At 37.4% G+C, this 27,458-nt stretch overlaps 3 protein-coding genes and 1 pseudogene across 3 annotated transcripts in view; 1 reads left to right on the forward strand and 3 right to left on the reverse strand.

Annotated features, from left to right (window-relative positions):
• The window catches only part of LOC132160326 (uncharacterized), a 5,836-nt gene extending 5,698 nt beyond the window's left edge, over nucleotides 1-138 (reverse strand). The window contains exon 1 of the mRNA XM_059570094.1: nucleotides 1-138. This exon is cut by the window's left edge and continues 99 nt beyond it. The gene's annotated coding sequence lies outside the window, so the exon portion shown is untranslated.
• LOC132160320 (uncharacterized) overlaps nucleotides 1-27,458 on the reverse strand; it is a 219,821-nt gene that overhangs the window by 30,161 nt on the left and 162,202 nt on the right. The gene's annotated exons all lie outside the window — the stretch shown is intronic.
• Nucleotides 12,447-21,444, reverse strand: LOC132159244 (NXPE family member 3-like; annotated as a pseudogene).
• The window catches only part of LOC132160279 (natural killer cell receptor 2B4-like), a 69,387-nt gene continuing 67,541 nt past the window's right edge, over nucleotides 25,613-27,458 (forward strand). Inside the window, exon 1 of the mRNA XM_059570026.1 lies at nucleotides 25,613-26,062. Within this exon, the coding sequence (XP_059426009.1) occupies nucleotides 25,990-26,062 (73 nt within the window). The 5' untranslated portion in view covers nucleotides 25,613-25,989. The remainder of the gene's footprint in view (nucleotides 26,063-27,458) is intronic.

Raw genomic sequence — 27,458 nt, forward strand, 5'->3', positions numbered from 1 at the left:
TGGATATCTGGTGTGTAAATATAAATAAATGATGGATGCCAAAAACACTATATAGTGCAGATAAAATGACAGTAATAGTAAGTTCGTAGTTCAAATGAAAAGAAACGTGTAGCAATTGGCTTTGCTCAGTCAAAAAGAAAGAGAAAGCTAGAAAAGCCGCTTCATATGAAAACCCCAACCGCAGGGACTTTCTATTGATTCATCTTATGCCGTTCACATATCTCGTCTTTTGCGAGCTCAAGTTTGTTATTTCCAATGTAGGCGCGCGGTCGCGACGCGCTCGTTTTTTCCAGGCGCGTCCACACCGCATCGAGTTAAAAACATCTCAACTTTTCAGAATGCCGCAAGCGCACCGCGGGCCATGTGACAAGAACTAAACAAATAAGCTCCATCCTCTCCCATAACAACGTTGAAAGCTCAGCCAAGATGAAGGAACAGCTGATCATATGGATATCCATTTTTTAAATAAACTTAGTAGCAGAGCTACTGCAAGCGAGTTTAGTGCAGCGAATCCATTTATCCTTTGCTGAAATTTCCGCGTCATGGTTGCGCCTAGCGTTTTCCACGCGTTTTTAGGCGCGATATGTGAACGGCCCCATAGACGGTTTCATCTGGCGCATGCGCTTGGACCTGAGTTAACTTCCGGTCTGTGTTGTGTATTGAGAGCAAGCGGCAACATTCTGATCTGAAAAATGAAGCCTACCCGGAAGTGCGAAAAACTGCAATACATCGAAAATCCGCCAGGGGAAGGTCCCAAAAGGGAGCAAATGTCCATAGCCCTCATGTTAAAATGTCCGTTTTCACAGCATAAATTCATGTTTTTACAAGTTGGTCCCATGGACTTTTATTGTATTTTTCGATAGCTTCCGACAACTGTGAGGGGGGTGATTTTTTTTCTAACTCCTTAGTTTAGATCGTATTTAGATATAAAATATATGACAATAAGGGTGTGGTTAACTTTGAGTGACAGCTTGATTGACAGCTGACAAGGCAGCGCCATGGAGAATGACAACAAGAAGCACCATATTTTAATACAGTTGACATATAATACTACTGTTTCTGTATCATGAAATGTAGTTTTAAGAGGTTTTCAGGCGAGAGTGTAGTTGTTTAAAGCTCAAATCTGTGGTTTATTTAAAGATTTATGAAAATTTTATCCAGTTGATCCAGAGATGACCGGGCGCTCGGCGTTCATGTACCCCGCCTGAAGCAGTCTTTCCTCGGCTAGACCTTCTAAAGTTTGCCGCCAATGCCGCGCACTCTGGCGTCTCTGTAGTGGTTAAACATGAGATATAATTCATCTTGTGTATATCTAATGGGCGATTTTTGGTCTCGTAAATCTATAATTTTTTCCCTGGGCAATCGTTTTGGCTGAGGGGAAGTTTCATAACTTTATAAGCTATTTAACTTTACCGATGTATGGTTAGACTAGAGCGCTGACTTTGTATGTTTAACTGAATAGTTTGCTTTATTTGTATAGCTTCTTATACCTTTTACTTATACTTTTATAATGGTTTTTATATTGATAAAACTGAAATTTAACAAAAAGAGACTGGGTTGAGTTTTGTCATTTTAAATTTTAATACAACGAAGATGATCTGTAATGTTTTACTGCAAATTCTGTTGTTTAGTACAAATGCACATATTGCCTGGACCATAAAATGTTTAATATTTTTATATTATATTTAAAATGAAAAGAGGCAGGTTTGTGTTTTATATTTTGTTTTTTTCATAAATAGGCAAACGTTATGTGTAGTTGAATATAATCAATATGCGTTGCCTGAACCACATTTGTGTGGCTATAATGTTTAAGATTTATTTTAATGAAAACGAAAATAGTTAGTATGGTGTTTTATAACATATTTCGTTGCCTAAAATATACACAGAGATAACCGAATTTGCAGAGCGAGCTGAGTGAAGCGCGCTGCGTCAGAAGGTGGGCGGGGTTAGGATTTTCCAAGATGGCGCAGCCCATACTCCCCATAAATGGCTTCAAAGGCCCTGTCCCAAATGGCACACTCCGGACTTGTGGACTTCCTCAGAGTCCACACTTCGGTGACGTCATGTAGTGCAGACCTATAGGGCCCTTAGCGCGAGTCCGCGAGGGTGCATTGAGAGGTATTTTGGGACAGACTCGATCGTCATGCCGGAAACAGGAAGAAGGTCTGGTTGACTTATCCCTCTCCATACGGAGCTGAATAAACTTAAATATCATTAAACAAATTACAGTCTTTAGCATAGAGAACAGGATTAATTTTAATTTCCCAAATAATATGTCCATGTGAAATACACAGCCTGCTTTTACAGTTCTATAATTGTAAATGCCACCTGGGCATTAGAATAGATGTCATGGTTATTTAAATGATAAATACATTTGTACATAATAATACATAATGTTAAATTTTAACACAAAATTAAAATGAGTTTAAGAAAAATGTATAGGTTTCAATATTCATACTACGTTTATATGACTCATAAAGCCATGACATTCGGTTCTATTTATGTAATGAATCATAATGCGATCGTATTATTTAACGCGCTATTATTATGTTTGAGATATCAACTGGTCGATAATGTTTGTATAACTGTAAGTAACAACTGGTAAAATGTACGCCTATGTCATTAAAAACATTGATACTTTTACACTTAAATATTCTCTTCTCAGCCATGTTTACAGTCCGTGAGCGAAATATCCTCCCATCTGTTGTCTGATTGGTCTTTCGCAAGGATTCCTGGGTAGTTGAAGTGCGTGGAGCCTGCTTCTATGCGGGCTTCGCGGAAGACCGCTTCAAGGGTACAAAGGGGGCGCTGCTGAGCACACTTCGGAGCGTTAAAATGCTGAATGGGACGGCCTACGGACTCGTAGACTCGGCGAGCACGCGCATTTCAAGTCCACGAGACCGAAAGTCCACATGAAGTGCGCGATTTGGGACAGGGCCAAACCCTTTCTTCAGAAAGTCTATGGGTGACGTCACAGACGCTTTGTCCATATTTTTTACAGTCTATGATTGAGAGTGAGGAGTTGTCGTCATAGCACAGAGCCCCTCCCCTCGATATCACAGTCTCCGCCATGTTGGCAGGACACCGGCGGCGAAACAGGATTGTTGACATGTGTTGTTAACTCGGTAGTAGAGGAGGTTCTCACAATTCTGCACTGTTTTACCATGCCTGGAAGTTACTGCTGCGTTAAAAAAATTGCTCCAGTACCTCTCACGATACATATGGAAAACATAGGAACAATGGAATACAGTATTTTTTTAGGTTGCACCAAGCGCAAAACAAACAGCTGTATTTGGAGAAGCTCTCAGGCATCCAAAATATCGACCCATACGAGCTCCCTGCAGCGGAATGACACAGAGACCTGGACCATTCACCACAAACCTCCAGGTGGTGAAAACTGCGTTGTACTGGCCAAAGTAAGTTTATTCACATGCGTTTTAATTACATTGCATTTAGCAGACACTTTTTGACCAAAATGACAAAGTTACTTAACTAACTGTGACTGTTTCGTAAACACTAGATTGTAACGAGATGTTCAATTTACACAAACGTTTCCAATGTGTTTTGATGTATGGTAAAGCTATGCATGTTTAGTTATAATTTGATTTTATCCCAATGATACATATTGTACCAGGTTTTTGTGTTGGGGGCTGCAAAGTGGACAAACCAGTTCTGGGTTGGCTAGGGTAGTTAAATGTGTGATTGCAAGATGTAAATGTCCTGGTTAGATTAAAGCCATTAACAGCGTGAATGCAAGGTGACTTACATCGTAAACATTATAATTCTCCTCTGGAGTCTAAGGGTATTTTGGGGCCTGGAGAAATTTTGTCATGCCCTGACATTTGAGCTTTTTTCAGTTTCTTATAAATACCTAAATGGCTAAAGTCTAATCTCACTGTAATCAGCACATACTTGGCTATAATAATATGTGAGCAGCATGTATGTACATGATTGTGTTTTTGAGAAAAAAAAATGTTATGCGTGGTTAGTGAAAAACTAAAAATGTTAAATCACTTGAATAAGGCCATAAAACACATAAAGAACATTGGTTCCCGGGACTTTTGAGAACTGAAGCTTGTCGCCTAGAATTTTAAATTATGTGAAAATCATCTTGTTTACTCACTCACAGAAAACAATATATTGGTTTACATTTTCTAAGACACTTTTTGTTGGTAAAAGTAATATGCGAGTAGGTGTCAACTACCATGAATATCATTGTGATTTACACCTGAGAAGACAAAGGCCCGCATAATGAGCTGCATAATGAGCCTTTCAGTCATCTGTGCCACTGAGAGGAAGGAGTTACAAGAAAGAATGTGAGAACAAAATAAATCTATATAATTTTATGTTTGTAATTTATTTAGAATATATTTAATCATCCCACAATATAATTTAACAGTTAATTAGGAACAATCAAAGCTGACTTTCAAACTAATTTTTTGCACCATTACTCCAATCCTTCACAGTCACACAATCCTTCCTTCAGAAATCCTTTTAACAATCGGATTTTCTACAAAAAAAAAAAAAAAACATTTATTGTTATTATTATCATCATTATTATTATTATTAATGTTGAAAAGAGCTGAGAATATTTTTTCAGGTTTATTAGGGGGGATACATTGAAAGAACAGCATTGTTTATTACATTTGTTACAGTTACATTTATTTGTTACATTTATATTATTTACATCAAGCTTTTGAATGGTATAGTTACTGAAACTTCATAATGTTTCACTTGATTATACATTTAGTCAGGAATTATAGTTTGGAAAAAGTCTAACTAGTAAAATGATTACACGTTGTACAAGTATATAAATAAATAAAAAGAGACTTACTCATGTTTATTATCTCTGCTGAATAAAGCACTTCATCCTTTTTTCTGAGGAAATCCTCAACCACATCACATCTTTTGGGGTGAATTATGTCTTATTTCTCTCATCGCGAAGCAAACAGTAAAATAAAAAAACTTGAAGAACAGTCTGGCTGCTTTTTCTTCTGTTATGGGCGTATTCAAGCCGCGCGCTTCAGTTTGAATCTGAATACCGCGTTCAGCGCGGGGGCGTGGTCACATTAGATATAATGAAGGGAGACGTGAAAAACGGACATCGCGTTGTTTTCATATGGATTACTTTATCACAGAATATTTGTTTTCGGTGGCACTTGTTTAGTTTAAAAGCAGACATGTCAAGCTTTCTATAGATATATCTCTCATGTCCAGGGGCGGACTGGCCATCTGTATGATCTGGAGAATCACAGAACGGCCGGTACTCCAGGACGGCCGGCGGGCCGGCCCATCACCCGCCATGCGTGCCGTCATCACCTGTTTTTTTTCCCCCCGCTAATCTGTTTTACACTCCAGTACTGTAGGTGGCAGCAATGCACCTTTAAATTGGATGCCAGCTGCACTGGCCGTGGCCGCCATGTAAGAAGAATAAGAAGTGGAAGAGTAGGAAGAAATGAACAGCAAAGACGTTAACGTTAGATAGAAGAAGCATAGAAACAAACAAACAATATGCATAACGCGGCCGCGGGTAAATAAACGGAAAGAAAAGGGTGGGGCTGAGAAGGCGAGAGAGAAAAAAAAAGCGGAATTTAGATACTGAAGGCGCTAAATTTCCCAAACTAACTGAAATATTTTCCAGCAGCAGCACCTCGCAGTTAAATATTAGCAGCAGTGAAGTGAGCCAGACAGCTATGCAGCAACATGCCACCAGTGATGACGAGGAACAGAAAAATGAGCTGGTTCCACAGGCAGATCCAGATCCAAGTATGGAACATGAGAGGAGAAAGAAAGTTACTTGCTAGGGATGATGTTAGGAAGTGATATTCAGGTTGCTACATTTTTAATGATTACAGTAGTTAAAACAGCTAAACTTCAACATTTTAGCTGTAAAATGTCACATGCAGTAGCTAATATTAAGAAATATGTTGTGCTTTTACTATTAAAAATGTTGGTAACATTACAGTTAATGCTTACAAACTTTGAAGATTTTGAATACAGAAGTTACATTTGTAATGGTGTATTTTCATTTAGATGTGGTATTATTATGTGCAGTAAGATTAATTACTGCATAAATTAAGATTATTAAGTAATAAATTCATTTTAAGACAGCATGGAATAGATTGTATAATATGCTGTTATAACAGCATATTATATAAACTATTCCATGCTATCTTGGAATAAAACCTGTTTAAAAAATAAAATAAAATCCATTCCATCGTTGTTTATTCAGTTTGAGCTTAGACCAAGAGCAGAGAAAGACACCCACTCCAGCTCAACATCTAGTCAACATCAGTGCTATTGCTATAATTTGGATGGTATGGTATCATGAGCCACAATTAAAGTCTTGTGACACTCATGCCAGGTGTTATTGTTGTTGTCGAGTTTACGCGCACCGATTGCTTTGGGCCGGGCCTAGTCAAAGTCCAGGGCCGTTTTTTAGTCCCAGTCCGTCCCTGCTCATGTCCCTTCGTTGAGTATTCACGGAGTTACAGTTCATTTTAACGACGTGTTTGTAAATGAAGATCAGCGCAGACAAAGGCTGCAGACAGCACACCTTGTTTGTTATCTTTATTTTATAAGTGCACAAAGTTCTTTTGTTATTATGTCTGTATTAAAAAAAGAAGACCCTTTACAGATTCGATTGATGTATTGCTCTTATCCGTACGATTAAAACCGAAAGTGTAATTTAATTTCTTTTCAGGGTTATAAGGAGAAAATGACTCAAAACGCGTATTCGCGTTAATCGACTCCAGAGGGTTAAATGTGTGATTGCAAGATGTAAATGTCCTGGTTAGATTAAAGCCATTAACAGCGTGAATGCAAGGTGACTTACATCGTAAACATTATAATTCACAATGTCCATTTGTATGCATGAAGGTAAATGGTCCAGGTCTCTGTGCCGCTGCAGGGAGCTCGTATGGGTCGATATTTTGGATGCCTGAGAGCTTCTCCAAATACCGCTGATTTGCGCTTGGTGTGAGCTTGTTCCTGTAAGGTCCCCTTTCTTTCGCCTTATCTTTCTGCATCGCTTTACTTTCTTCATTTCTTTCTCGTATTCGTAGATCCGTCTCTGTTCTGTCAACATAATAAATGCGCAAAAATGAAAGAGCTCTGGAATGTTTAGTCACGCCTCTGTGAAGTTCTGAAGGCGTTGCCCCTGGCAACCGATAGCGTGTCCTGCCATCATGGCCGACCGGCTCAACCCCTCTCAAATCAACCCAAATCGGCACGTGACTCCTCACTCTCAATATCGGTCTGGCTGCGGTGCCTTCTACAAACGCAGTTAAAGTTAAGGTGATGAGTAGACTGAAGTTGGGCTCAGGTGGTTGTGCTGTGGGATGTGTTTCCCATACATTTATTTATTTTTGGAGACTCGCCACAGTTTTAAAACGGATTGATTTTCAAAAAGGCTTCGTTGAATTTTACATATATATGTTTAAATATCAAAACGAGTCATAGGTGTTTTTATATCGCTGTATTTCTGAAGGAAGACTTGCATGTTATATGCCTGATAAAGCAGCGTGTGAGCGTACCAGCTCTGCTTTGTTTACAGCTGTTACTGGGGAAACCTAGGGGGGCAGGGTTTAAAATTTTTGGAAGCACCCCTGGGTGCCACCATTGGCTAGCGGACCCCCACCTGCTGTTAGCATTCCATTGACTCCTATTCATTTTGGCGTCACTTTGACAGCGGATAAATGTACATCTGAGGCGTTTAAAGACTTTATCTTTCCATTCATTATTTCTAAAGAAACACGAAAATATATAAAAGGCTCCCTTGCCTTGTATCTTACATTATGGTCCCGTAGAAGCAGTTTTTGTAAAAAATAGGCTAATGATTGCGCTAGGGCTGTGCAAAAAATCAAATGCGATTTTCATGCGCATCTCATCAGTAAAGATGCTCCTGTAATTAGAAGTATATCTCCAGCACGTGCGTTCAGATCAGGGTTGCCAGGTTTTCACAACAAATCCTGCCCAGTTGCTTCTTAAAACTAGTCCAAAACTAGCCCAATCGCGTTTCCGGGAGGTTCCTCGATTAAAAATTGCTTCCCGGGGTTAAAATATACATTTTTTGGAAGGGTTGCCCTGGTAAAATTTGCATTTTAGGGGCTAAATATCACATTATAGGTATTGGGGTTGCTTCAAACCGTGGACATGAAAAACAATCGCAGACTTGGCAACACTGGTTCAGGTGGAGCGGCAGTTACTACACAGAGCCGTAGTCTACCGACAACAAACACAAAATCGTTTTCAAAATCGACAAAGAATCGCCTGCGATTTTAACATCGATTTTGTGTAGATTGTCAGTGAATTATGGCTGGGTGTAGTAAATGCCAACCAGTGTTGCCAAGTCTGTGGTTTTCATGTCCGCAGGTCGAAGCGACCCCAATAATGCGAATTTTACCAAGGCAACCATGAAATTTTTTATCGGGGAACCATCTGGAAGCGGGATTGGGCTAGTTTTGGACTAGTTTTGAGAAGCAACTCTCGGTCTCACAGTAGAGAAATTACAGTATGGACAGGAGGAGAAGCTCGCAGGCAATCTTTTACTGTCTATGAGGCAATCGGGGGGACGTCGAGGCATTAATTCAGAATACTTACCAAAATGTGCTCCTGTTCACGCTCGCCTTCTCTGGAAGATTCTGTGGGCGATTCAGATTTCTCTTGGCACAGCGATTAGAAGACTTACAGGTTGCTCACGTGACATCTACGTCATCAAGTTCAGTTTGAGTCAGCGCAGTACGGTCGACCCCCAGGAAGTGCGTGCTTCTAATTGACTTCACTTGTCTCCGTTGAATCCAATGGGGTCCGCAGTGTCCATTTCTTTTACTGTCTATGGGGAAACCTCTATTTCTCACACTTTATGTCTATGTCTTTATCATTATGTCTCATCGGCAGAAACAGCAATCAGTCTGATCAGAACGGGATTGGTTCATACGCTAGCGTGCTCTGACCGTCCAGCAGTTTAAGAAGACACAGCACGATGGCACTCCTAACTCCCCGTCCCTAAAATGTCTGAATACCGCCGTCCTATTTCAGCTTGTATGTAGATCGACCGCCAGCCCGCCTTCATTCTCTCCTATACCCTCTTTTTCATCCTTCTCACCCCAGTCTCTGGATACAAAGATCACACCCCGGTGTTCCTTGTTCCCCAATCAGTCTCATTACGTAATTGTCAGTATGGTTTTAAGTCTCATTAATTGGTTGTCAATACGATATTCCAAACGCAACATCACACTATAAAAACAGACCTAAGCCATAACCTTTAAAATGACTTAAAATGCATTTAAATAAAAAAAAAACAATGAGGCAAAAATGATTGGTTAATAAGAACACTGTTATTATTTATACAACAGTATAAATGATATATATTTTATACACTTGTTATAACACAAAAGCAGTGTTTATTGGGATAACCCAAAATCATAAATCTTTCCAGGCAAAGGGCACAATCCAGATGAGCAGTCCAAAACAAGTAACAAGACAAAAACCAGGAAACACGAAAATACCGGGTGACATTAACCAAGGACTCCATACCAAAGACAGAACAAACAGGGTATATATAGACAGGTGCAAACAATGTGAGTGGGAACAGCTGTGTGCAACGAACAGTGATGAGTCCAGATAAAGGCTTGTGTGAAATGCCGTACTGAAGTGGGGTGAAGATAAGGGGAACTGAGACCTTTAGTGGACACCCAAGGATACACAAACCAGACACTGACAGTACGGCCCTGAACCGCCTAAGAGTGTACTTGTAAGACCATCTCATAACTTATGCCAGGCTTTTTTTTATTTTCTTTGGACAAGGTGGATTTGATCAGGTCGAGTATATCAGGAGTAGGGCACACAGTGTTTAATATAATAGACGTACCTTCTCTCCCAGTTCTGAGTCTGTTTAATTTGATTTCCTTAGAAAAGTTGTAGGGCATTGTCTTGCATTTAAAATCTACTACATGATCTACAAACCTTGAAGTGGTTTGGTTCCTATCTAAGGCACAGAAAATTTTCAGTTAAGATTAGAGGTTGTCTTTCTGACACTGTGGATGTTTTGTGGGGGGTCCCTCAGGGATCTATTCTTGGTCCAACCTTATATATTTTATATTTTTCTTTGGATAAGCGTGCTGCATGGGAGAGCTTCAACATATGCTTAAATGAAGTGAAGGTATGGCTTGCGAGTAATTTTCTGCAATTAAATGAGAATAAAACTGAAATCATAGTTTTTGGAAACAAACAGTCTACAGAAAATCTATTAGGATATTGCTCCCAGTATAAATGGTTATGTTAGGAACCTGGGTGTCATTTTTGACCCACAAGTAAATGCTGTCGTGAAATCATCCTTTTATCAGTTAAGAAAGTTGTCCAAGCTGAAATCTATTCTCTCCTGAAATGATTTAGAATCTGTTGTTCATGCTGTTATTTCTACGAGGTTGGACTATTGTAATGCCATATACTTGGGTGTGAATGCATCACTCATAGCTCGCCTTCAAAATGCTGCTGCTAGGCTTTTAACTGCCACTAAGAAGAAGGATCACATAACACCTGTGTTCATTTCTTTACACTGGCTTCCGGTGTTATATAGGATAGAATATAAGGTCCTGATCACTGTGTATAAGGCCTTACATCAACAGGCTCCTGAATATATCAAAGCTATGTTGAGCCCATACAAATCCTCTCGCTCTTTGAGAGCAAATGAGCATATGTTGTTGTCTGTTCCGCGATCACGGTTGAGGAGGAGTGGAGATCGTGCATTCTCTGTGGCAGCTCCTGTGTTATGGAACGGGCTACCATTATCTTTGAAATCGGCTCTCACTTTGGGTAGTTTTAAAGGACAATTGAAGACTTTCCTTTTTTCTAAGGCATTTGCTGTATGATTGGTTGGTTTTTTTTGTGTTACTGTGTATGGTATTTTTTTACTTTTATCAAATTGTTAGTTTGTGTTTTTATGATCATACTTTTTATGACTTATATAATTAATTCTACCATGTAAAGCACTGTGGTCCATTGTTATGGTGTTGAAAGTGCTATACAAATAAATGTTGATTGATTGATTGATTGAACTCAACACTCCGGGACCTTTTATAGCCCTTGCATGCAATTTATATATGATCTCCCTTGCATTACTCCCTATTTGGTAATCACATATATTCCTACACACACACATAGTACATGATCTTTATCACCGTTTAAACAGAGTATCAAAAGTTCAAGTTGGAAAAAAATAGCAGGGGTTGGTCAACCACACATCGATACAAAATCATTTATAGCTTTTCACAAGCATAGCTATTTGGTCTGACCTGTGTTAAACACGCAGGTCACACCTGCATGTTGGTATAGCAAAACAGCATAGCTGGGTAGACGTTCCATTTTGCAATCAAATGCATTACCTTCCTTTTTCCATCTTCTGCACAGCATAGCATATAACATCTTCTTATCACAAAAATATCACCTATAGCTAAGGGGGTATGATAGGTGTGAGCAAAAAGTCAAAAAGCTGGAGTCATAAGTTGCAATGACTCTAAATCATCTGTTAACGTTTGCAGCTCAAGACTGATCCTATTATAGTCAGCCATCTCTTTCATCAACTTCATTATTCTTTTATTCAAAGTTTCCTGTTTCCGGATCAATTTTATCACAGTTCTCAATTTGAAGTCCATATGGTGTTGATGTTCCAGGTTTCTTCTTTGTTCTGCGACACTTCTCCACTTTCGCTTGTTTTTTGGCAAGTCAACATTTATGTTACCTGCTTCACAATTCCCTAAAGAACTCGGCCTCCTTACCAGGAAACATTACACCTGCCATATTTCCGGCATCCCTGTAAGCAGTTTAGACCAATCAGAATATAAAGCTCTTTACACCAGATCCCTTTGCTTGCATAGACAACAACAGGATATATCACACCCTGAAGGGTACTTGAAAACAATCATGGCTGCCATATTGAAGGGTTGTTACAAACCGAAGTGCTCAAAACTGGCCCTTCGGGACGAAGGATTTTGAAGGGTACAAATGATGGACACTTTGGGCACCCATGATGCTTTGCGCTGATTCTTTCCATGATGACAGCGCCTCCAAATGGGCACAGGATGATGACACAGAAGGGCACTTCAAGAAACAGTTGTTTGGTGCCCTACAAACTTCAACCCTTAGATGTAAACCCTTTAAAGGGATTAGAACATAGGCTTTGAGCAAAAAAAAAAAAATTTTACACTTAAGTCAATTCTATCAAAATTCTTGAGAGTAATTCTCAGAGACTTGATAAATATGGGCCCTGGTCTCTGAAATGGAAAGTCTGCTTCAGAATTTCATTAAATTGAACATGGTATCACAGCAATTATAACATTTGCAATCTACTTTATACAGAATATCATATTTGTTCTGCAATACACAAATTTGTGTTTGGGGTAAGGGGAAAAAAATATTTTGGTAACTTAAAAGGCAGTCACTGTACGGATTATTGCAACATAAAAAACACTTTATTTACAAAATAGTACATTCATGCAACAATTAGTGTTATTACATTTATAATGCAGTTAATAATAAAAAAAAATTCTGGGCAGCAGTTATTTTGTTTGAGACGGTCAAAATTTTATTATTTTAAGCAAGTTGTAGATGAAAAAGCAAATATTGTTTGAATATATTAGACAGGTTAGACATATGAGAGAAAAACACTGATTGCATTAGCAATGACAACAGGTCCTGGGTGAATATTTTCAGTAAGATAGTGACAGGAAGTCATCTGCCAGATATCGAAGTAGATTACTCCATCTATATCTCTGAACATCTCTTTCATCACTATGTTCTCTTGCAGTGCATACCAGTCACTTTGAAAAATATCCTGTAACGACAAAGATCAACAAAAGATACTGTCAGACACGGAATAAGATCATTGTCTGTCCTCACAGTTTTAATTATTGATTTATTTTATTCCTCAAATGCAAATTCATGTCCTAGTCCAAGTTTTTGGTAAAATAAACAGAGAGAGAAAGAGAGAGAGAGATCATCTATATATATATATATATATATATATATATATATATATATATATATATATTAGGGGTGTGCCGGTGTTCTGTCGATTTGTGCTGCCTTGTCGAAAAATGCTACCTCCCATTAAAACCAATGGTAGCATAATTCGATAGCGAAAAGTGTTACCTATCAGATTTTGCTTCATGCATGATATTAATAAGGTGTGAGGCTTTATTAACATGTACACCTACCCCAATCCTAAACCTACCCTTACAGTATGATAAATACAGTGTTGGTAGCATTGTTGGTATACACTTCCGGGCGCTGCTCTGTGGCGACCTGCTGTGTGTTTCACGTGCGCTGTTTGAGTTGTTTGTTTGCTGAGTGACTGTCGTTGTTTTTACTTCATTATTTTATTTTGGCTGCTGACGTGGTGCATAATCCGTAACAATGGAGTTTTATGGATGGATTGTGGCAATTGTCATCTGGATTTTAAGTATTAATTTAATTTGTGCACTAAATGCCGAAAACGCCGCCGGCGGGGTTGTTCGGTATAGCCGTGAATTTTTACTCCAGTATAGTAAATATGCGGAGACAACATCTCATCGACGCATACCAAGTTATTTGCAACCTTCACAAGACAAGATTACTCAATCAAAAAGGAACCGGAGACGAGGAAAGAGAGGTGGGATCCGCCAGAGACTAAAAAGAATGGGAAGTAAATTACCCCTGCCCACAACATTATTAATGAATGCCCAGTCCCTGAGGGGTAAAATGGACGAATTAACAGCAAATCTACGGTACTTTCATGAATATAGGAATGCTTGTGTGTTAGCAATCACAGAAACATGGCTGAATGAGAGTACCCCGTCAAGCGAGGTTGAACCAACTGGCTTCACGGTGTATCGAATGGATCGTGACTCGGATATCACGGCTAAGTCGCGTGGCGGTGGAGTTTGCTTTCTCATTAGGGACAGCTGGTGCAAACAAGTGGTGGTAAGAGAATCTCTCTGTACTCCTGATATCGAACTAATGAGTGTATCACTCAGACCATTCTATCTTCCTCGCGAGTTCCCACAGCTGTTTTTTACTGTCGTCTATATACATCCGCTGGCAAATTCAACTAAAGTCTCCGATGTGTTATATCAACTTTCACAAAGACTTGATACTCTGTCTCCAGATGCTCCCAAATTTATCTTAGGAGATTTTAATAACTGTTCCTTAAAAAACTGTTTGAGAACTTATTACCAGTATGTGAACTGTTGCACCAGGAAGAATAAGACACTGGATAAGTGTTATGGCAACGTTAAAGATGCCTTTTCTGCCTCGACGTTACCTCCCTTGGGTAAATCCGATCACAGCGTTGTTAATCTTCGACCAAAGTATCAAAGACTTCTTGAAAGAGAAAAGCCTCAGATTAAGACTGTAAAGATTTGGAATGAAGAGAGTATTATGTGCCTTCAAGGATGTTTTGATTGTACTTTGTGGGACACATTTGAATCACCTGATCTGGACACTCACACAAATGTGGTATCTGATTACATAAATTTTTGTGTGGAGTCAGTTCTACCCACGAAAACGTATAAATTATTTCCAAATAATAAACCATGGGTATCAAAGGAACTTAAACAACTGATAAATAAGAAGAAGGTAGCATATTATAATAATGATGTTTTAGCTAAAAGGGACATTCAAAGGGAAATTAAAAGACAAATTAAGGTAGATAAGGCCCTATATAAACAAAAAATTGAGGCTAAAATGTCACAAGGAAATTCAAAACAGGCATGGCAAGGTGTTAGGATGATGATCAGTGTACCACATAAAAGTCAAGGAAAACATAATGCAAATACGACGATCACAGATGGCAAAAGTGGGGAACTGGAGCTAGCAAATAGGTTAAATAATTTTTTTTCACGTTTTGAAGGAAATAGTGAGAACACTAACAGTGATGAGGAAACTTTATTTACATTTTCATCAACTAATAACTTTATCATCAAAGAGGCGGATGTAAAGAAAATGTTTAAGAGTTGTAATATACATAAGAGTCCCGGGCCTGACAGCATCTGTGGACGAGTATTAAAAAACTGTGCTGAACAACTATCCACGGTTTTTACTTCACTTTTCCAAGGATCTTTAGATCGATGCATAGTACCAACTATCTGGAAAACTTCAACTATAATACCCTTTCCTAAAATCAATAAACCACTAGAGCTCAGTGATTATCGACCAATTGCACTGACCTCTTTGGTGTTTAAAAGCTTTGAAAGGCTTGTTAAAAGGTATGTAGTGTCAAAAACCCAGCATCTATTGGACCCTTTACAATTCGCCTATCAGTCTAACAAGGGAGTAGATGATGCAATTTTAACATTGTTGCATATTGTTAATTCGCATCTTGAAGATTCCAAAAACCATGTGAGAATCCTATTTGCTGATTTTTCATCGGCCTTTAACACTATATTGCCAATGGTGTTGGTCGAAAGATTAACCACAGAGTTTAACCTGGATGGGGGATTGGTTATGTGGTTGTGGGATTTTTTAAGGAATAGAGTACAAAGAGTGAGAGTGGGTGGATCAATGTCAGAGAAACAAATTACTAATGTCGGATCCCCACAAGGCTGTGTCCTATCACCTATATTGTTTATATTGTACACAAATCACTGTATAAGTGCACACTCAGGCAGATTTTTTATCAAATTTGCAGATGATACTGCATTAGTCAGTCTCCTAAAGGGGGACGAGGACAGTCATGGACCTGTTTTAAATGAATTTATTTCTTGGTGTGACATGTCAAATCTTAAGTTAAACATTTTTAAAACAAAGGAGATGTGTATTGACTTTAGGAAGGAGTCTTCAGTGAGTGTAACCACTATCAAAGGAGAACCAATACAAAGTGTTGATGAGTACAAATATCTTGGGGTCATCTTTGATCATAAGCTGAGGTGGGATAAATGGACAGAGGCTGTGAACAAAAAAGGACAGCAAAGACTCTACTTCCTTAGGAAGATGTTGTCATTTAATGTAAACATCTCAATTCTTAGACTTTTTTATAATTCTTTTATTGAAAGTGTTTTTACATTCTGTATCACTTGCTGGTTTGGAAATGCCACAGTGAAACAAAAGAGCTCAATTAGGAAAGTTTTAAGCACGGCGAGCAAACTAATTGGTATCCCTTTGAGAGGTCTAGAACAAATTTATCTTAACAGATGCCACAGTAAAGCAACAAAAATCACAGCAGACAGTAGGCACCCTCTGTTTGATGAATTTGAGAGATTACCTTCTGGGCGAAGGTACAGGATGCCAGCAATGTTTAAAAATAGGGGGAAAAACTCCTTTCTGCCACAGGCAGTTAAACTGTTGAACAAGGGTAATGCTGCGTACTGAGCGGGTCTCAGTGATGATTTGTATATTTTATTGGTTTTATTCTCTTCTTGTATCATGTGACGTGTATTGTCGGTGCTGTATGTGAGCATGTGAAACGCAAGCAACAAAAATTTCCCTAAGGGGATAATAAAGTACAATCAATCAATCAATCAATCTGATAGGTAGCATTATTTGTCAGAACACCTGTACTAGTACCGGTACCGAACGGTTCCTGGGCAAATTCCAAATGGAAGTGATCATCCCTATCCCCTTGAAGTGGGGACTTTGGAGTGAGTAGGGCATGTGCGTGCCATTAAGTAGTCGTTAGGAATGCACTTTGCTAAAGGAGCGACATCATTTCCTCATTATCTTCAGCTGGGATGTTCCTGTGACAGCGCAGCATGTGTCCGTCAGCAGATGTCGCTGTTTTACTGTTATAAATGTTTTTTTGATATTATTATTATTTTTTTATTGTTGTTAGCATAACCGTTGCAAATAAACATACATTTTATATTTAAATACGTTTCAAAAATATGCTACACTGTAAAACCCGACAAGTAAACTTAACTCAAACCGTTTGAGTAAACAGATTGCCTTGATTTAAACCATGTAAGTTTTTAAACTTTGCGATTAAGTAATTAAGTGATTAATTGAGTGATAATAGTGAATTAGTGATGAACACGTGATAACCAGACTGACTTTATTTCTGTCAGACGTCTACAGAAGATCTTACTGAGAATGAACTAAGGTTTAGATGTTGATTTATTGTTTCATTTGAAGTAACCATGTTAGAGATCAGTGTTTGCTTTAGTTGTGATCTTGACCCTTGACTTCAGTCTTTGTGTTTTTTTCTGGCTGTTATAACAGTGTGTTTCTAAAATATGTTTGTTAAAACCAAAGAATCCCAGAGAAAATATTAACAGGTATTGTTTGTTATGTAGCTTCCTGGTGATGACAACTGTCATTTATGGAGATGTTTAGAATTCAAAAAGACATCAATAATCAGAATATGAACCTCTACAATGGTGACAAAAAAAATTGCTGCAATGCATGCTGGGTATTATTATAGTACAAAACTAATCTATGGCTCCCAGCATGCTCTGCTGCATTTATTTTTATTATGGTAACCATTGTTGAGGTTCATATGCTGATTATTGATGTCTGTGTCTGACTGTTTAACACCATAGGAGGCAGAACAGTTTAGAAAGTCCTTTAAATTATCTGATTATCACAAAATCACTGCTTCTTAGAATGTTATTAAACTAATTACAGTACACTTACTTCATCAGAGATTATTTTTCCGATCAGCTCCATAATTGATGATCATCATCAACAGATTAAGTACAAAATGCCAATGGCTTTGCTTCTGGACTTTTGAGATACAACAAACATGTTTCAGAAACATGTGGTTATAACAGCCAGAAAAAACACAGAAACTGAAATCAAGGGTGAAGATCCCAACTAAAGCAAACACTGATCTCTAACATGGTTACTTCAAATGAAACAATAAATCAACATCTAAACCTTAGTTCATTCTCAATAAGATCTTCTGTAGACGTCTGACAGAAATAAAGTCAGTCAGGTTATCAGGTGTTCATCACTAATTCACAATTATCACTCAATTAATCATTTCATTACTTAATCGCAAAGTTTTAAAACTTACATGGTTTAAATCAAGGCAATCTGTTTACTCAAACGGTTTGACTTAAGTTTACTGGTCGGGTTTTACAGTGTAGCATATTTTTAAAACGTATTTAAATGTAAAATGTATGTTTATTTGCAACGGTTATGCTAACAACAATAAAAAATAAAAAAAAACATTTATAACAGTAAAACAGCGACATCTGCTGATAGACACATGCTGCGCTGTCACAGGAACATCCCAGCTGAAGATAATGAGGAAATGATGTCGCTCCTTTAGCAAAGTGCATTCCTAACGACTACTTAATGGCACGCACATGACCTACTCACTCCAAAGTCCCCACTTCAAGTGGATAGGGATGATCACTTACATTTGGAATTTGCCCAGGAACCGTGTTACATGTTTATTAACAAGTAATCGCCAGTATCTCATCCAGTAAGTGATTTTAGGCATTTTACATGTATTTCAAAATAATAACTCAAGGCATTAGCAATATAAACAATATACTTTATTTGAGAACTCATGTTCAGATATTCTTTTAAATAGTTTTTTAACTACTTTTAAACTTTTAATTTTTAACTATTTTTTAACTTTTAACTATTTTAGATTTTTTTTTTATTGAGGTAAATATTGGTGACAGAAATGGAGATTTACTTTCCTAAAGCTGATTGCTTTCTAAAAAATCCCACAGATCCTGTTACCAAGCAATTACAAGTTTTATCAATATAATAAAGTGTTTCAGTTATTTACTTAATTTTTTAATTAGTCCTTTTCCTTTTAACATCATTATATCGTGATTCACGAAAGGGGACCACGCATGTACACAAGACGGGTGATTTATCGAATTAATCAATCACAGCCAAACATGACTGTATCCATATCGAAATCATATCACGATGGCATTGCTTCCTCTCATGTGACTTTCCACATTCACTCTCAGTTACCCCCCACTAAACCCACTGCATGCTTTAGTGGGTCTGTTAAAACTCAGTGGGCTCAGGGGAGGCATGACAGAAAGCATTTCTTTATTTATTGATAAATTATCCTTTGAAACTAAGGAATTTTATACTGAATCTAAATTATTGTTGTAAATTAGAATAAATTTGTTGCCTAACACGCACCTATGAGCCCAGTATTTCTAGACTTTCAAAATGACACCAACAGAACGAATGCATCATATTTTCCCGTTGACCATAAATATCGTCGTTATAAAACAAGATGGAAAAGAGTAGGATTTGAAGTGACTAAGTGTACCTTAATTCCTGCAGTGTTTCCAGACTTGATGACGACGGTGGTCTGTGGTGCACGACTCAGCAGAGCAACAACAGACTGACGGATTTTGGCCACTTCGTGAACATAAAATGTTATCGGGTGAAACACCAGGTGGGCAAAGATTGTAAAGACAACGACTACATGAGGACCACCGTCAATATTATCAATAACATCGGAGATATAATGCAGGTTGGTCATAGGCATTACAGAAAATCGCAAAGGAACACCATGAGGCCTCCAGTGAATAATGACATTATTTTTCAACTCCACAGCCATTAGGGGTCCAGCCGAACGAGTGTAGAGGTTCATTCTTTTTAAGCCTAATAAAGTATATGGGCACTTAATGGAAATGATCCTGTCACATCACTTACTCAAGCTCACCCAAACACATGTAACATGTATTATGTTATTATAATATTATATTATGTATTACATTCATAATTTATTTCTTTTCTTGATCTAGATATTTTGAAGAATGGCTCAGTTTCAACCATCTTAAAACCAAGACATGTTATACATCCATGCCATCAAGTCTCAAATAACACAAAACATTTTTATTTTTTTAAATTGATAGACAGAAAAGTCATAACCCCCAAATCAAAGCCATTTATGTCGCTGATCAACTTGCCTGGCACTTTGCTTTCAAAAAACTCAAAACCACTGCCTTGTGGTGGAGTCTCCCATCATGTAGACAATCTTATTTTGGAGACATTTCAACATTTGGGTTGAATCGAACTGTTGAGTGTTGCATACGAAAGACTTCCAGACATCTTTCAAATAGAACCCTGCAGGAACTGGTGTCTTCAATCCTGATCTGCATCTCTCTCTTGTGCCTTAAGCAAAGAAACATTTATCTGGAAGGACTGTCCACTAATTATTCTAATTCAGTCAATTTTCCCGTAACTAAATTTGATTTAAGATGATATCTGTTTGGGTGTGTTTTGACCATTTCCTGTTTGGGAAAAAAATGCTAAGAGAATGTAAGTGAATTAAAGAAATCAAGCCATTCAGTTTGCTAAAAGAGGAATAAAAAATCCATTGTTTCCTTTCTACTTGTATTTATTCCTTTCCAAAAAGTAAATTAAATAGTCAAAATGTACTCAGATCATATGTGAGCGTACCATTGCCTGCAGTATTGGGAAGGATATTGATGATTTGTGTATCTCCAGTAATACGAACATTTGTTAAAGTCCTGTGAAGAGAGAGAGACAGAGAGAGTGAGATTTTCTACACTTTTTATGTATACGGATATACATTTCTTCTGGAATTTGTTTCGACTCATTTCTTACTTCGCAAAAAACTGCTTCTCAAAGCGATTTAATGGGTTTTCCAAACCTCCTTTTGAGTGATAAACCAGTTAGTCACATGGCAGTTTCTTTGGTCTCTCACAATGCCACACCGTTCCAGTTTTTCTATCCTTATACTCACAGCAGCAGTTGCGTTTACTCCAACTTCCTTCACCCCATTTAATATTACATTCTACTACTTCACTGATCCTGGCTTTATTGGGTCCTGCTCCTTCAAAGTAGCCTTTATAGTGGCTGCGTGGGAATGAAGACTCCCTGTATTTTTTAAGAATCTGCACAACCTCACTGGAGTGCTCAAGACGTACAAAGACTTGTGCCTGACCTTCCCAGGGAAGAAGAAGAACAGCTGAGTAAGTCCCATTATGATGATCCACAACCTCCCCATACACACTTGCCTTCAAGAAGAATGGAAGAGGATAACTGTAATGCCCAAAAACTTTGCAATAAACATATTATAAATGACCTAAATGACTTAAACACACCTTCAGCTCTGAATTGAAAAGCTTTGCTTTGAAAAAATCTCCTCCATATCTTTTCAGGTTCTTGTTGTGGTCTCTGGCTGTGATGATAACGGAGATGTTATCTCCGACTTTGTTGAGTGGACTGGACTTGTGCTCAGATCCAGCGGAGTGATTTGTTGACCTGGACCATGCCAGTCGAGAGCCTTCTGTAGACTTTCCCACTCCTCATCACTGATTCCCATCTCAGACACTGATATTGTTAATGAACAGTTTTGTGTATGCAGTTTCTATGCCTATTTTGTGCATATGCAACGTTTATAAATAAAACCCGGCAATGAGGTAACAAAGATTTTCTTAAAGGAATACTCCATCCCAAAATGGAAATTTTGTCATTAATCACTCAAGGTGGATTAGGGTATTGTGGGACACTTTTAGCCATTTTGACTTGTGCATCATGCTTCCATATGAAGCCAAAATGTTAAATCAAAATGTTAAATCAATATGAAATCCCCAAGATGTTCCCTATCTAAATCAGAAGAACTTTTTCAGAAATTGTAATTAAAGGGTAAATGGCACATATATTAGTGCTCCTTGTGCCAAATCGTTTAAGAATTTGTGGATTTTCTAATGTGGGACAGCTCATGCTCAAATCTGGGACACTATGTTTTGGCTTATAAATAGTCAATTTTTTTTACTATTAATGTGTTACAAATGAAATTTATATAGTCTGTAACTCATATTTCCCCAATGTCTTGTTTAATAAATAAGACCCCTGTTCTACAAGTTTTGACTTTCTTAAATTCAAATTCTGCATGTTGTATCAGACTGAGGAACTGAATTTGAATATAAAGGATTGCTCAATTCAATTCAAAATGGCATACAAACCTATCTTGTTGTCAGGGATAAATAAAAGGTATATATATATATATATTTGTGTGTGTGTGTGTGTGTGTGTGTGTGTATAGTTAGTATTTAAGTGTATTTAAATATGAACTTACCAGGCAGAATGTAATCCAAATCGAACATGTAAAAAATATATATTTTCTTAACCCGTAAACTGAAACACAGAAAATATCACTTGCCAAATCCTTTCAAATGTTCAACCATAACATCCCTTTGTAATAATGCCCATGAACTACTGATTACCTTGTGTATTTGAACCCATCGTGGATGGTATGACCACGGCTAAGTCTGTCATTAGATTGTAAAGGAATAATATGCAATGGAATAATTTATATAGGCTATAAATAACCCACACCTGTTAAACTGGTTGTTCTGTCAGTCACATAAAGTATGATCATCATGGCTGCTTGATGCTCATTGGTTTAAACCATTCTGATCTTTGGTTTTATGTGGGAGCCTCTTTGATGTCCTGGTGGCTGATTAACTTTTACCCCTCCCTTGCCTTCAGCCGCACTCCTCTGTCTAATTTCCAAGTGAAACATTAAAAAGACAGGAGGAGCAAATGACAGACAAGGTGATGTTATGGTAGATTAAGGTTCGAGCGTGTTCAAGGCGCTACTGTCTTCCTCTTTTAGTAAATCCTCCTTCGGTTGTTATATTTATTCATATTCGTATTCATATTCACGGGCTTCTATTTATATTTTTATCAGTTTGTTTTTCTGTAATTATGTTTTATTAGTGGTTTGCAAATTAGTAGCTATTTAGGCTATTTATTCATATTCGTATTCATAATCATATTCACGGCCTTCTATTGTAGTTTTCTTTTCTTTTATTTTAATTATGTTTGTATTTTATTTATTTACTCTTGTATTCAAAGCTGTATACCTTCTTCTTTTTTCATTTGTAATGCTGCTAAATTAATGCATAATTTGGATTATGTTTTGTACAGCTTTTTTCTTTTTTTTTTACCTACAGTTAATTCTATATGAATTGGATCCATGTTTTTTCTTTATGTATTATTTTATTTTTTAAGAATATGGAATGCTGCTGGCCAAATGGGTGCCCTAAGCAGAATTTGTATTGTTATGTCCCCTCCTCAAATTATTATGGAAGTAAAAAATATATATATTTTATAGTCTCAAGCATTCAGAAATGACACAAAAGAATATTATACTTCAATAAAAACAAGACATTAGTCTTTGTAAGGGTTGTGATGTCAGCATGTTTTTGTTGAAGAAATGATAGAGGCTAGCTAGCATTTCTATCGCAAAAAGGTGGCCAACAATGAAAGATTAAGTGGATATTTGAATTAATTGTTTGGTCAATATTAAACAAGAATGTGATCGTCATGTAAGTGTTACAACAGCAGTTATCAGACCTCTGGCGCCCTTTGCAAGCATTTGTAATAATAGCCTATGTTATGTAAATTAATTATTTATTTTGTATTATATTATGTATTTTAACCGTGTTATTCAACTATTATTAATTAACCAATCATTATTGCCTCGTTGTTTTTATATAATGCATTTTATGGATTTTTTAAAAGGTTGTTGTTCGCTTAGGTCTGTTTTTATTAACACAAAAATATTATTCAAATACTTCGTAAATTATTATTTGAAGCGATTTGAAGTATCAAAGCCATGGTTAATTTGTAGTTACCATTGCCACAAGAAACATGTTTTTTTTTTCATAGTAAAATCATGGTTATTTTTTTATATATATATTCATGTTTACATGTTTATTTACGTATACGTATATGTTAATATAAATATAAAACAAACTATTTTTTTGTTGAGCAACTTGGATGGTGTCCCCCTGGGTGTCGGTGCCCTACGCAAACTGCGTACTCTTCGTACTGAGCCGTCTGCAAGAATAAGAAATCCCATTTAAACTGATGTCAAATACATGAAGTGCCCAGAGACTGTGAACTGGATTATGAATTGGAAAATGGCTCCATACAGACAACACATATTCTTTCCTAATATACTCTTTCTTCAATTTTTGCTTCCTTGTCTCTGTTCTTCTTGCAATCTTGCTTCACTGCTGTGTCAATCCGTGAGTAGCTACTGCCTATTTTCCCTGATTCTTTCAAAACACTCCTATTATAATCAGTAAAGTTACTACACTGAAAAAATATTTTACCCCTTATTTACACGGCACACATCCGTGGTGGGTCATGGCCCCGACCCGGTTTTATTGTTTAACTGGTTACTGTGTTATCTGGTGACCAACTTCCTGGTTTAAGTCTCCTCTGCAGATGTGATGGAACGACCGCAGCAGATTCGCCGATTCTGAAAGCACAAACTGACGTAATACTATTAAACTAAGACTTGCTCATTGCATGATTTTTATATTCTTGTAAAGATTACAAGTTATTGGTATGATCACCTGTAGCGGCTGAAGTAGGATAAGAAAAAAAAAATAATAATAAAGTAAGTATGTGTTGGCGCTGCTTTCGAACACCAATCTACACTGATTCAGCTCCAGATTTCTGGATTGAAGACAGGACATTCAACGTCACATTGTGCAGCTGGCTGAATCGAGGAAATGTCACCATGCTAACTTGTGACCTGTGTTGACTTATAAAGAACATTTCATGACGTATCAGACAAATGTACATTTGTGACTACTGTGGTTAAATTATAAACGCTATCGTTAACTTATATTTGCCATAGTAAAATCAGGGTACATTTTCTTTAGAGATTGCTGACTCTTACCGATAATTGAATATCTGGTAATTATTCACAGAATTGTCTAGAAACAGTGAGAACTCGGGCTACTGATCTGCTGTTTGTCTCATTTATTACATCACTGAGAAAATGGATGCTAATTGACTAAAAAAGCACTACACAAACAGCGCTAAAAGTCGCAATAATGGTAATCAGTATTTAATTAATGCATATTTATGTATGGTAGGCTACAGCCTTTTCTGGTTCATAATAATAATAATAATAATAATAATAATAATAATTCCTTACATTTATATAGCGCTTTTCTAAGCACTCAAAATCAGTCGACTATCAAACTATCATAGTTAATGAAGCCCAATTGACACCACAGAATGGTTATGTGAAGTGTATGCTGGCGAAATGGTGACGTGAAAGGACTTTATTATATTACCATTTGTGATAATTATGCAGCATTATGAAAGTATTATGCCTGCATTTATCAAGCCTGCATTTATATGAAAAAAGTGTAATATTTCTGAAATGTAAAATAATGTTTGTATTATTATTATTATTATTATTATTATATAATTTTAAATATCATTAATTTCTGTGATGCCAAGCTGAAATTTCAGCATCATTGTTTAAGTCTTAAAGTATTAAAGTGACATGACTGTAGTGCCGATTGCAAAGATGTTGCACTAATCAGATGTTTTCTTAACTGCTGCTTTCTCACCATTGTCTTTTAAGTATTTACATACTAAACTAAACACAGCTCAAATGACTAAAGTGGACTAACTTTGTGCACTTAGATCAAACAACTATTCAAGAAAAAAAAAAAAAAAAAAAAAAATATATATATATATATATAGTCCATTTTGTTGATAATGTCGACTAATTGTCTAGCCCTAACTCCTTTTCAGGTTTACATTTATGCAATGCTTAGTCATTCCACCAGAAATATTGATGAATCCATCACTGATTTTAGGGAAACAACAACAACAAAAAAACAGTCAGTGGCAGTATTCTTACCCTTCATGCATCATTCTTGAATTATTGAGTTTACAGACATTTATTTTAAACCTTAAACACAACACAGTGTAATGTATAATTCAAAATACAAGTAAAACCATTGGAATATATGGGACACTCCTGCACAGTAACAAAGTAGATTGAGCTCCATTTGTGAAGTGAAATACTAAGAGAAAATACTAAAACTTTGTGATCCACCTCATAAATATGGTAAAGATAACTTTCTGCCAGTAAGAACAGTAAATCTTGTGACTACTGCAGTATATTTGTGGTCAAAGCTAGTGAGGTTTCAGTGAAGAGTGGTCAGATCCTGTTGGGGAAGGAATTATACACCAGATAGGAGTCTCACTTCTGCTGTGTCAAGCAGTCTGTTTTCAGATGTTATGATCATACAGACCTCAACGACAATGGTTCATGTTGTCTTTTTGTTCTGGATTTGTTTGTGCAAACTGGCTGGTAAGTGATAAATGTGAGTTTTATATGTCTAAATGAGAAATATGATGGATATCAATTTTATTTTATTTTACGATATACTGCAAATGAACAAGTATTTAAAATCTGGTTTGCATTCAGGTCTAGAGCGTCTCAGAATAACTTAAGAACAGATTCAGATTCTCTCAACGTTATGTATTTTAACTTTGTGTTTATTATATCTTCTATTATTGATCTTTTTTTTCTTGTCTGTGGTGCTGTTTTGTGTTCTTACAACGTACTGATACTAGTAAAATAAAACAACATAAAGTCATCAAACCTTAGTATGTGACAAACTCTCTGTTCTTCAGGTGTGTTTGCTGATACGGTTACAGTGAAGTCAGTGTCAGTGCTGGAGGGAGATTCAGTCACTCTAGACTCTGGTTTTACTGAAATGATGGACGATGATCTGATTCAGTGGAGGTTTGGATATAACAAGACGTTAATAGCTGAAATCAGTGTAATGACCGACAGCATCACTGTATATGATGATGTTCTTGATGAGAGATTCAGAGACAGACTGAAGGTGGATCATCAAACTGGATCTCTGATCATCACAAACATCACAGAGGAACACGCTGGACTCTACAAACTATGGAGAAACAGTGTGAGAAAGAGTTTCAATCTCACTGTCTATGGTGAGTTAACATATATTTTTAATTATTGTTGTAATGCATTAAACCTTAATATTCATCCGGAAGAAGGAGGCAGGAACCGGCGGACAATCAAATTACATTTTAATAATTTAAAATAAACACAAAACAGCGCACCAGCCCCTCACGGACGACTGGTGCGCTCAAATAAAAATCACAACACAACTAAAAGCCCAGGCCTGGTCCTCTCTCGTCCTTCACTGTCGTCGCTCCAGTTTTATATCCTTCCATCTCCTCTGTGGGACTCAAGACCGGCAGTGGGTCGCAGGTGCCACTGATTTCCCAATCATTGCCGGCCTCCCTCCTTGTTCCCACGTCCCTCGACCCCGCCCCACTCGCCACAATTGTAGTTAAAGTATATTCTAGTTCATATTTCTTCTTGAAATTATAAATCTTAAGAGTCACAACTGACTTTTAGGGGAAGTCGTGGCCTGGTGGTTAGAGAGTCTGACTCCCAATCGAAGGGTTGTGGGTTCGAGTCCCGGGCCGGCAGGAATTGTGGGTGGGGGGAGTGCATGTACAGCTCTCTCACCACCCTCAATACCACGACTTAGGTGCCCTTGAGCAAGGCATCGAACCCCCAACTGCTCCCCGGGCGCCGCAGCATAAATGGCTGCCCACTGCTCCGGGTGTGTGCTCACAGTGTGTGTGTGTGTTCACTGCTCTGTGTGTGTGTACTTCGGATGGGTTAAATGCAGAGCACAAATTCTGAGTATGGGTCACCATAC

This window comes from Carassius carassius, chromosome 16, assembly GCF_963082965.1.
Source record: "Carassius carassius chromosome 16, fCarCar2.1, whole genome shotgun sequence".
NCBI classification, from domain to species: domain Eukaryota; kingdom Metazoa; phylum Chordata; class Actinopteri; order Cypriniformes; family Cyprinidae; genus Carassius; species Carassius carassius.